Source organism: Gloeophyllum trabeum, assembly GCF_000344685.1.
Source record: "Gloeophyllum trabeum ATCC 11539 unplaced genomic scaffold GLOTRscaffold_00006, whole genome shotgun sequence".
Classification (NCBI taxonomy): domain Eukaryota; kingdom Fungi; phylum Basidiomycota; class Agaricomycetes; order Gloeophyllales; family Gloeophyllaceae; genus Gloeophyllum; species Gloeophyllum trabeum.
The window spans coordinates 983,968-995,397 of record NW_006920415.1 but is presented as its reverse complement, the minus strand read 5'-3'; the positions used below and the strand labels follow the sequence as shown (position 1 = coordinate 995,397).

The 11,430-nt window shown below is 50.4% G+C and overlaps 4 protein-coding genes across 4 annotated transcripts; 1 reads left to right on the top strand and 3 right to left on the bottom strand.

Annotated features, from left to right (window-relative positions):
- Positions 1-1,093: 1,093 nt before the first annotated feature.
- GLOTRDRAFT_129006 (uncharacterized protein) lies at positions 1,094-1,654 on the bottom strand (the record flags this gene model as incomplete). Its single annotated transcript, XM_007867637.1, has 2 exons — positions 1,094-1,110; positions 1,159-1,654. The coding sequence occupies 2 exons, from the start codon at positions 1,652-1,654 to the stop codon at positions 1,094-1,096; spliced, it is 513 nt and encodes a 170-aa protein (XP_007865828.1).
- A 476-nt stretch (positions 1,655-2,130) lies between these two features.
- On the bottom strand, positions 2,131-4,745 carry GLOTRDRAFT_93347 (uncharacterized protein; the record flags this gene model as incomplete). The annotated part of the gene is made up of 13 exons (XM_007867636.1): positions 2,131-2,317; positions 2,418-2,496; positions 2,637-2,660; positions 2,747-3,029; positions 3,084-3,197; positions 3,276-3,517; positions 3,587-3,850; positions 3,918-4,152; positions 4,193-4,231; positions 4,280-4,312; positions 4,360-4,386; positions 4,445-4,489; positions 4,545-4,745. 13 exons carry the CDS (start codon positions 4,743-4,745, stop codon positions 2,131-2,133), a joined length of 1,773 nt encoding a protein of 590 aa, XP_007865827.1.
- A 2,381-nt stretch (positions 4,746-7,126) lies between these two features.
- Positions 7,127-7,799, bottom strand: GLOTRDRAFT_93346 (uncharacterized protein; the record flags this gene model as incomplete). The annotated part of the gene is made up of 3 exons (XM_007867635.1): positions 7,127-7,153; positions 7,204-7,296; positions 7,404-7,799. The coding sequence occupies 3 exons, from the start codon at positions 7,797-7,799 to the stop codon at positions 7,127-7,129; spliced, it is 516 nt and encodes a 171-aa protein (XP_007865826.1).
- Positions 7,800-8,304: 505 nt separating this feature from the next.
- GLOTRDRAFT_93345 (uncharacterized protein) lies at positions 8,305-8,955 on the top strand (the record flags this gene model as incomplete). The annotated part of the gene is made up of 3 exons (XM_007867634.1): positions 8,305-8,428; positions 8,481-8,659; positions 8,707-8,955. 3 exons carry the CDS (start codon positions 8,305-8,307, stop codon positions 8,953-8,955), a joined length of 552 nt encoding a protein of 183 aa, XP_007865825.1.
- Positions 8,956-11,430: the final 2,475 nt, after the last annotated feature.

The window sequence follows — 11,430 nt, the reverse complement described above, 5'->3', positions numbered from 1 at the left end:
CTCGGCCTGCAGACCATGACGCAAGCACCGAGGCTCTACCCCAGCCCGCGTCAGACAACGACGCGGCCGTCGCGGTGATATGCACAGACACACAACAATCACCAAGGACCAAAAGAAATAAACCTAAACCCCGTGATATGGGTGAAGGCGGTCCAAGACAACTGAGGGGTATTTAATAGTTCGAGGGGGAAAGGAGGAGTAAGACGCCATAGGGTAGTCCGTAGGAAGACCTAGAAAAATAAAACAAACACTTTGATGCCTGAAACAAACACTAATGGACGCTCCAGAGTATTTATCTCCGAAAAGTCGCAAACAAAGTCGCAAACCATGGAACCGAGTGTAGGTTCAGGCCCACGGGAGTAGAAAACGCTAGAAAGACTTGTTTAATTTATTTCGCTGTGGGAGACTCACCAGAGCTAATTGAATCGATGGCGAAGATAATTCGCTCGACGAGTCAGGCCTATTGGCAAAGCTAGGATCGGTTATAATTCGCTAAGTTTGACACTTTCGAACTTCTCGGGTCGCTGAGATCGTAACGCTAATTCTCTGAGATGGTGAAGTCGAAAACTTGTTTTTCTGTACGCTACTTTGTACAATTTATACAACAGGAATGGCTCTGCGACCGTCCGGAGATAAATAACAAATAACCACCGCTACCCACAGGATTGCTCAGCACTTGCCGCCACTATACCATGCACCACACGACTCCCTTGCACTCCTACTTGCTCGTCCCAACCCCTAGAGGTTGCCTTGATGCTCTGCCACCTGATCCAAGCGGTCCCATCACTCCGTGTGACGCGCCGGTCACGTGTTAATTACCTCCGGCTGCTTGCTGACTGATGCTGGCCTCATGGTGACTCGTATGCGTCCGCACCTTCGGTATCTTGATGGAAACGAGGGGGAGTGAGTGCTGGAGGGTGGGCATGAGGACGATGCCCCTCGATAGAAGTGCCCGCGGCCCCGGAGCTAATTCATCTAGAAGTCGCATTGGTTAAGTCACTCCGGAGCTCCTGTTCGCGGAGATAAATCGCGGAGTGGGTCCGTGTACGCCTCGAGGATGCTAGGAAGTCCGGAGCTAAAACAGAGCAAGTCTTTAGAGCCCATAGAAGCCTAGAGGTGTGTGAGCGCTGTGTTGAATAAGCCCCGGAGGGCTTGTACGATGCGCTGAGTCCGCGTTTTCGGGGGTCAGACGATCCTGAGGCTTATCAGCGGAGCGTTGCTCAGGCGCAGAAGACTCCTGTCGTCCCGGCGTCCAAAGTCGTCGATCCTCCGGCGGGTTGGAGACTGGCCGCCTGTCACGGTCGTCCCTTGCGTCCGAAGGTCGAAGGGATGAGGACGTACATTTGGGCAGATGCTCGGGCTCGTTGAATCCCCCGTCGGGCTTGCGAAACCTCTTCCCTCCTGAGTTCCTGCGGGGGCCGCTATTCGATTCGTGTCCCTCCTCGCAGCACTGAATATCTTGGTGCTGGGTATTGTACTGATAGCGGCGCCGGCATAGGTGGATCGAGTGACGAGCCTCTTCAAGGTCACCGTGCGTGTTTTCAAGCGTGACGAACTGAATATAATTGGTCTCCTCGAGCTGAGCGATGCGCTGATGGCAAGCCTCCAAGGTAGTTGGGAGGTTGGCGCCTCGGTTGACGATAGCGGCGGGCATAGGGTTACGGCGTGACAGCAAGATGTTGAGTAGCAAGCAGAAGGTCGGCATTCGAGTTCAAGTGACTTTGAACTCCGCTTCGTATCCCGCCACGCTATTGTTCGTGCGCTGGCGGGAGTTGCCGAGTAGCGCTGGCGAGTAGGCGCTCATTAGTCAGCGACGTGAGCACCTTTCGCCGGCACCTTTCCGGGGTAACTCCTCGGGCCGTTTGACGCCCTGCAGCTCCAAATAATGATCTAGTGCCTCGAGTTCATTGCAAGAGGATAATGGCTCCCATGTAGCCTCTCCTATTTGCCATCGTACAAGTAGCTGTAGCGCATTTTTATTCCATCGATGAGCCATAATTTCCTCGACAAGCCATTCAATGTCTTTTGGCTCTGCATGCCAATCTTTGAGCGTGCCGCCTTCGGCATTCACTAGAGTCCTCCCTGCTGTGCGATACTACAGGGGGGATTATTGTGATCCGACAATGTGTTTCACTGCTTCTGCCATGCAATACCATCCACGACTGCGTAGGTTGGATTCACCTCTCTAACAGGGCAAATAAGGGAATTTCGAGATGTCGATTGTGAATATAGCCTCATATCTACAACCTCGAAGGGTAATTGCTCGCTGGAGATACGGCCTGCACCATACGTTGCCACGTTCTTCCCTGACGTCATGCTGTCCAATATCAATGAAGTCAGCATCCCACGGCAGGGTAGGCGGCCACCACTGCAAGTGTGGTACACAAATCTGAAGAGCTCGGCGGGATGTAGCGTACTTATCCTGAAGTTTGATGGCCCGCTTGAGCACGGTTACTCTGACATTACACACATGGATGTGCAAACAATCCAGCTGTTCTACAATACCAAGGGACTAGTGGGTTTCATCTGCAGCTAGACATCTTTGCATTGGAATACTGTATCAATACATGTCTTGTAATACATTTCTACCCTGATGCTAAGACGATCCACTGGAAATCCTCGACAGAAGGACTGACTCTGTCCCTTCTTAGCACGCCATGCTGCGGATCGTTTAGCCACTGAGAGTCATAGAAACTAGAAGGAAGTCGAACAGGCGGTTGTTGCTGAGTGGTTCCACAAGGCTCACCGCAAGACCTAGGTGCTGGCTTGGAGCCGCGGTTGTCTTTGATACCATCAGCGTCCCGTTGGTCGTCAACAATCTTCAGCTCCCTCTCGATATCTCGCTGCCAAGGCATCTTGCGGACGTGAAAGACGTCAGTTTCCTCATCTGTATCATCTGAGCTCATACAGTCTTCTCCATACCGTACTATGGTGGACCTTAAGTAGGTCCAGAACGGGGTGTCCTGCTCGCCTCTCTCGGACTTGATGGTTATAGTCTGATCTATGGTGGATAATCGCGTCTTATATTTCTGTGTATATGTTGTCATGAGCACAACCCATGTCATGGACTGAAATATGCCTACCCCATGGTGCCAGATGTGCATCCGAGCTTTCTTGTGAGTACCGCTATATTTCGTTTGCAAACAGTCATGGAGTTCATCCTGATCCTCTGCTGTACCATCCCTCCCGTACTGGGGCTGCACTGACCACCATTCACCACGAAGGTGGTCAATCCTATTCGCCAGCATCACTTTGACATACCAATCAGCACGTACCTCCATTGCATAGCCCCTTGCTAGCCGCTGGTCGCAGAGTATATGGGCCCTCTCCACGAGGATCTTGACAAGCTGCTGATTCCATCGGGAATCCTTCACTGCCGCCCCCATATCAATGCAAAGGTTGTCACGGTCAGGGCCATTGGGACTCGCATCATTGTAAGCCTCCACTGCGGTTGTGTCAGCTCGCGGCTTCATTGCAATGTCGCTGTCAGTCTTGATATCCAAGGCCTTCACACTGTCTCTCTGCAAAGATCATAGAGAAAGTTCGGTCCATCACTCAACGCCTGCTCATGGTCTTATGAACATACCAGATAGTCCTGGATTTCTTTCTTTCAGTTTTGTGTACTCTTCTTTGCGTTCATTGGCAGCATTGGGTCGCTTGCGACGAGTTCCCCTGCTAATTGGGCGGTAGCCGGTCCCAAGGGACCCTGGGCCAAACTGCTCCAGAACCTCATCCAGAGCCTCCTCGAGGGCCTCATCAGCTTGTTTCTTGAGTGTCTCCACCAATGTCGATACATCCACCTCTGGAGCGGGCAGGGCAGCAGTTGTTGGAGGTTGTGGTCCAGTTTGATCTAGATCCTACAACAATGTATATTAGAAATCGACGGAACAAGAGCCTTGAGTGACGTGTACACCTACCATATTCAGAGCATGTAGGGTCTGCGAGGCGTTCTTCTTCTTCCTGCCATTGTGACAAAGACTTTGCAGTTCTTGGTCGGTCAAGCAGTAAGCCCTGGAAGAAGTCGGCGGAAGACATAGGTCTCTGATTCGAGCCCATAGTAACAGTAGGCTCCCCTTGAGGGTGCAAAGCAGCCATATGAATCGATCCGCCAATCTTGGACATTAGTTGGGCAAGCTCTGTTTGCCTCTTCGCCTATCCTATTGTTAGTACAACGTCTCAATATCTTACTGACTCTGTACTCCAGCTCCACAAGCTCACGCTCCTTGCGTGCCTGGCCTGAAATAAGAAAATGTAGGGCTGATGGAAGTCGCTCTCGTACCTCTGCCTCAGCAAGCTCACGCTGCTGTTGTTCCTATCTTCAAGTGAGAATACAGCATGTAACAAAAGGATCAGACTTACCTCCACCTCGGCAAGTGCTGCCTGCATCTATTGATACCAGGGGCATGGGTACCACCTCGACGATAATCCTCTAATTCAGACGTACCTGTTCTGCAGCTGCCTTCTCAGCCTCCTCTCGTGCTTTGATAAACTTCGCAGGTATGCACATTAGGCCATATGTCACTATTAATTGGAGTGAAACTTACATTCATCATCTCATGCATGCGCCTCTGGCCGTCAGCTAACTGTTTGTTCCAAGCCTCCTGTTTGCAACGCATCCACTCTTGCTCGGCGCACACCACAGCAAGCAGCTCCTCCTGTTCTTCTCGTAGTTGCTGCTCCATTGTTGCGCGATACATGTCAGATGCATCAATCTCCTGCACCCTGACCCACGGTCCACCAGGCATCAATGTGGAGGCCCGTCACTTCAGCTTTGCTACATGCGACAGCTGCTTATTAGCCTGGGGCTCAGCCAGCAGTGCGGTTTGGCTTTGGAGGTGGTGTGGGAGGTTGATCGTCTAAATCCATCTTGTTTTCCAGCGCTCATTGTAGGACGAGTATGTCGGAGGGTGGGGAGTATGAGTCAGATTGTCTTATATGTTTACGACCACATGCTCATGGCCGCCGCGCAGGTCAACAACACTATTCTTTGTGGCATCGCCCACTAGTCAGGCTGAACCCATGCCTCCATTGTCCTGATCCGCCATTCACATTGTACATACCCTCTGGTACATAAGGGTAGATACAATTAGCGTGTTTCCAATATGGTGGTGCTACTTCCGCGCGTAAGCAAGTCACTAGAAGCGATCTGTACAAAATCTGGGCTATTATCTCAGATTCAAGGGGAAGGACTTAAGGCGCAGGGCGACACACCTATCCTTGAAAACTACAGACGACCAGAAATATGGTGAGCCTTCTGGTTGCGAGTGCAGAGTCCAGACAATAATGTTCCACTCCCATAACAGCCACATGCTCCAAGCCAGACAAAGTACATCCAGTGCCGGTTATACGGGAGCCACCGTCGCTCTGAGACTCATTGGCTGTGTTTGTTCCGAGGGTTACCAGACATCCCAGTGGCGCTTGGGGCACCCAGAGGTAGTCAAATTCATATGACAGAGGTCCATGTCATCAATCGCCTGGGCATGCCCCGATTCAATGTATATTAATATGTCGACCTCATGGTCAACTTCCTGGTCGTTTGGAGAGAGGCTGGCCGCTTCCAAAGCATGACCGCGCTGGAATGCCGCATGTGGAATAGGTTGTGTGAAAGGTGAGGCGAATCTTCCTACTCGAGCAGTTGGCTCTGGCAGCAGTGGGTGCTAGCATCGAATCGATACTCCTGCTCTGGGAAGTTGTCCCAGTTTGCATATCTCTATATGGAGATTTGGGCCATAGGAGGTCGCAGAGGCTGAGAGAGAAATATCCGTATGATTACTAGTAGTCTCTGGTCAACAGGCGATGTGAAATAATCCATCCGGACGAGGGTGCATCAAACTATCCTGATTCAGACCCTCCCTCTGATGGCGTTGATAAGCCTCAGGATCGTCTGACCCCCGAAAACGCGGACTCAGCACATCGTACAAGCCCTCCAGAGCTTATTCGACACAGCACTCACACACCTCTAGGCTTCTATGGGCTCTAAAGAATTGCTCTATTTAGCTCCGGACTTCCTAGCATCCTCGAGGCGTACATGGACCCATTCCGCGATTTATCTCTGCAAACAGGAGCTCCGGAGCGACTTAACCAATGCGACTTCTAGATGAATTAGCTCCGGGGCCGCGGGCACTTCTATCAAGGGGCATCATCCTCATGCCCGCCCTCCAGCACTCACTCCCCCTTGTTTCCATCAAGATACCAAAGGTGCGGATGCATACGAGTCACCATGAGGCCAGCATCAGTCAGCAAGCAGCCAGAGGTAATTAGCACGTGACCAGCATGTCGCACGGAGTGATGGGACCGCTTGGGTCAGGTGGCGAAGCGTCGAGGCGACCTATAGGGGCTGGAATGAGCAAGTGGGAGCGCAAGGGAGTTGTATGGTGTATGATATAATGGAGGCAAGTGCTGAGCAATCCTATGGGTAGCGGCATTTATTTGTTATTTATCTCCGGACATTCGCAAAGCCATTCCTGTAGTATAAATTGTACAAAGTAGCGTACAGAAAAACAAGTTTTGCACTTCACCATCTCAGAGAATTAGCGTTACGATCTCAGCGACCCTCGAAGTTCGAAAGTGTTGAACTTAGCGAATTATAACCGATCCTAGCTTTGCCAATAGGCCTGACTTGTCGAGTGATTTACCTCCACCTTCGATTTAATTACCTCCGGTGAGTCCTACATAGCGAAATAATGTTAACCAAGTCTCTCTAGCAATTTCTACCCCCGCGAGCACGATCCTACGACAGGTGTCATTGCTTGTGACTCTTCGGAGATAGATACTCCGGAGTATCAACTAGCATTTGTTTTTAGGCATCAAAGTATTTGTTTTATTTTTCTAGGTCTTCCTATGGACTACCCTACAACGTCTTACTCCTCCTTCCCCCTCGAACTATTATAATACCCCTCAGTTGTCTCGGACTGCCTTCACCCATATCACAGGGTCTAGGTTTATTTCTTTTGGTCCTTGGTCATTGTTGTGTGTCAGTGCATATCAGCGTATCATCCTGTAAACATCCAGGTAAGCGTTTGCGATCAGTTTGACAATTATGGAATGTACCCTATAATTATTCTTCGAGCTGAGATACTTCAAATGGGTTTTGATCATGTCATGGACAGGCCAGCAGCTTTCATAATCACCCAGCCATGTATATGCATTTGATCTGAGCAATATGTTAGAAATTATAGGATCAAGTGGGCAGTGGAACTGCACCTTCTCTTTCACAAGCTCAACCTTCGCCTTGTCCTGCTTGGATATAGACTTTGATTGATCAAGACTCTCCTTGACCTTCGCATGTGTAAGGTCCTGGATGAAAAGAAGTTTCATACAAGCGCTTCCGACTTAGGAAGCTGGCTCACCTTCACATTGTTGATCAAGCTCTCATCCCACCCATGTCATTTCAATATATTGACCAGGTTGTATGCATCTCTGTTGAGACAGGCCACCTCTCCAACAGGCTTCGCGACCTTACCAGCATGTCCCGCAGGCTGTTCGGGGGTGGAGAATGTAACACGACGATTATCCTGAGTATATGGTGAGGTGGCATGGCAGACATGCCTAACCAGACGTGCTGGCCCACCTGACAGCAACACATGGAAGATATCTTCCTCTGAGAGGAGATGAGGGTGCCGGTCCAGATCGTCAGTCTGCGCTACCAGCAAGGGCACCACAGGGTGGACTTCGGTGGGTTCAAACATTGGAGGTGTCTTCAAAGCCATGGTACATCCAGGAACTAGCTTGCCCAAACGTCCCAACGCCTTTTCTAAGGGCACTGTGGCATTGGAAAGCGGAGTGGCGGCTGCAGGCATTAAGGTAAACTAAGCCCGCCCTGGCGGCCCAGCATGTGCACTGTAGTGCCATGAACAATGGGCCAATAAAGAAATCCTCAGATCCTCAGATTGTCATTGTGCAACGATAGACAATGTGCTTATAGCGCAGCAGCTGATGCGAAGGATCCGACATAGCAATGGAAGGTCTCCTGTCTTGCTAGGATCGAGATGGGGAGGGGGAACGCGTGGTAGAGAGACAGCTGCATTTTGCAATGATAGACAATGCACTTATAGCGCTCCGGTTGACACGAAGGATAGAGCAAAGTAATGGGAGATCTCTTGTCTTGCCAGAATCAAGATGAGAAGGCGGCTCCTCGCGTTTTGATGCATGGCATAAGGAAAACAATGCCCTCAGAAGTAACACTGGGGCGGGCTAGCAAGAGCCTAACTCACTAGGAGCAACGGAACACGCCGTGGAAAACAAATAGCTTGGGCGTATATAGAGGAGGGCTCGGGGAGGGCCAAAGCTATTGACTTGACCGAAATGTTCACGATATCGCAGTTTTTGGACTTTTCTACACCTATCAAACTTGTGGAACCAGTCGGTGTGCGCGGCCCAATCTTTGCCCTCGCCATCTCACCCTCCACCAAGTTTTTGGCCAGTGGAGGTACGTGGGAATGCCTTACACTGCGTCTCGATGACCAATGCAGCCGATTCAGGTGAACATGGTGTCGCTTTATGGAGCCTGAGAGACTATTCGTGCATAGCTGCACCTCTAACCTCGGGACTGCGGGGACCAACAAGCAGTATTGTGTGGTTGGAGCGGGAGATTGGTGAGACCCTTGTCTACGGCACTGCCTTAGGATGGCTAGCCTGCTGGAGGCAGAATTCCATGGAGGTACGCCAAATCCAGAAGCATAGATCATCACTGAATGTGCTCTGTAGTTTAAGGAATTATGCGCCCACCGCATGGGCCATGGGTATAAGATTGCGGGCCTGGCAGCGGACGCTGGAACGTGCAGGATAGCGTCTGCAGCCAGAGATGGTTCCATACATGTATGGACTTTCGACGCAGAGGAGAGGCTAATCTCTGTCTTCTCAATTGGCCTTGACAGGATCACTCCGATCTGCATTGCATTCAAAGACAACACTACCAAGGACATTTTTGTCTTTGGTATATATGAGGAAAGGTAGGGTTCAAACTATGATGGTAAGAGAGTGCGACTGAGTGTCTGGAAGATGTGTACTGCGAGGCAATGACGGCAGGCTCTTGTCTAGGAGCACTACAAACATAATGATGTCAGAATGTTTCATGCATTTAATGCCGATGAGACTGAGTACTTACCACTACTCTAGGGGCTGAGTTGCAGTGAGCAACAAATGCCGACAGTATGTTCTTGACAATGGTATCGATGGCTTCGACGATTGGGACCTTGAGAATGATGGACACGTTGTCAAATTGCCGACTGATCGAGTGAAGGTGTCCAGGCTGAAGCAGGTTGCTTTTGCGAACAATGACGCCATGATTATCGGAGGTAGCGGCCACGGGGTTATATATGTCTTTGACCGTACGACTGGAGTTGTCATGGATAAGTACAGCCATTCCAGCGGTGGACCGGTGATATGCACAGACACACAACAATCACCAAGGACCAAAAGAAATAAACCTAAACCCCGTGATATGGGTGAAGGTGGTCTGAGACAACTGAAGGGTATTTAATAGTTCGAGGGGGAAAGGAGGAGTAAGACACCGTAGGGTAGTCCGTAGGAAGACCTAGAAAAATAAAACAAAAACCTTGACGCCTGAAACAAACACTAAGGGACGCTCCAGAGTATTTATCTCCAGAAAGTCGCAAACAAAGTCGCAAACCACGGAACCGAGTGTAGGTTCGGGCCCATGGAAGTAAGAAACGCTAGAAAGACTTGTTTAATTTTATTTCGCTATGTGAGGCTCACCGGAGCTAATTGAATCGATGGCGGAGATAATTCACTCGATGAGTCAGGCCTATTGGCAAAGCTAGGATCGGTTATAATTTGCTACGTTCAACGCTTTCGAACTTCTCGGGTCGCTGAGATCGTAATGCTAATTCTCTGAGATGGTGAAGTCGAAACTTGTTTTTCTGTATGCTACTTTGTACAATTTATACTACAGGAATGGCATTGCGACCATCCGGAGATAAATAACAAATAACCGCCGCTACCCACAGGATTGCTCAGCACTTGCCGCCGCTATACCATGCACCATACGACTCCCTTGCACTCCTACTTGCTCGTCCCAACCCCTAGAGGTCGCCTTGATGCTCTGCCACCTGATCCAAGCGGTCCCATCACTCCGTGCGATGCGCCGGTCACGTGCTAATTACCTCCGGCCGCTTGCTGACTGATGCTGACCTCATGGTGACTCGTATGCGTCCGCACCTTTGCTATCTTGACGGAAATGAGGGGGAGTGAGTGCTGGAGGGTGGGCATGAGGATGATGCCCCTCGATAGAAGTGCCCGCGGGCCCCGGAGCTAATTCATCTAGACATTGCATTGGTTAAGTTGCTCCGGAGCTCCTGTTCACGGAGATAAATCGTGGAATGGGTCCGTGTACGCCTCAAGGATGTTAGGAAGCCCGGAGCTAAAACAGAGCAAGTCTTTAGAGCCCATAGAAGCCTAGAGGCATGTGAGCGCTGTGTCGAATAAGCTCCGGAGGGCTTGTACGATGCGCTGAGTCCGAGTTTTCAGGGGTCAGACAATCCTGAGGCTTATCACCGGGGCAGACAATCGCGGTACATCACTTTGTCTACAGATGGTCCAGGTTGCTAATCCAGTCTGCAGACACAAGACGTCGGGGACAATATCATCATCACTGGTGCAATGTGGGCAGAGGGCTCTGACCCATACATCTCTCTTTGGAGGTACAAGGCGCCAAAGAAGTCTACAAGTGCCATCCTGGCCAAGGCAATAGCAGCAATACGCAGTCTGGTGCGAGTCCTTAGAGCTATAGTTGCCGCCATTGGATACCTCTGGGAGATTGTAGGGCTCACCGGGATATTCTGCCCGGCATTTCCGGTATGGAACTTTGTCCACAATCCTGATTTTCCTATTCATCTGTCTACTAGACATCGCAACTCACCCGTTACGCGGCAGAGTTGGATGAGTGGATGAATGGGCCGACATGTAAATGTATTCCGTCACCACTCCCTCCCGCCGAAGACAGCTGGGGATGGGTTGGCATCATTGGCAGCGGTCTTGTCGCAAGTTGTGTGGCAGTGATTGTAGCCAGCCCGGGAAGCTGGTTGAATGATGTTGTCGTACGACAGGGTGGATACACTATGGCAGCTTTTACAGGTAATGATGGCGCAAAGAGGGATGCACTGGACAAGGGTTGTAAGGTGCAGGCTCACATAATATACACTATGTACATACTTTACTCCAATATCAGTCTCTGTAGGGGGCATCGTTGATAATGTGTTTAGAGGTGTTTCCATGACTATAGGTGCATTGGCTGTCCCGGGGTGGTGTGATATAGGTGTTTTTGAGGATGACTGGTGCCAAGTCACCAAGGGTGGTCTGGGTGGGCCCAAAAATATACACATGATGGTACATGCAAATATACACTAAGGGAGGTGTGTTATAACCCATAGTAACACAAGTGTAGTCATGGGGTNTCCATAGGAGGAGTAA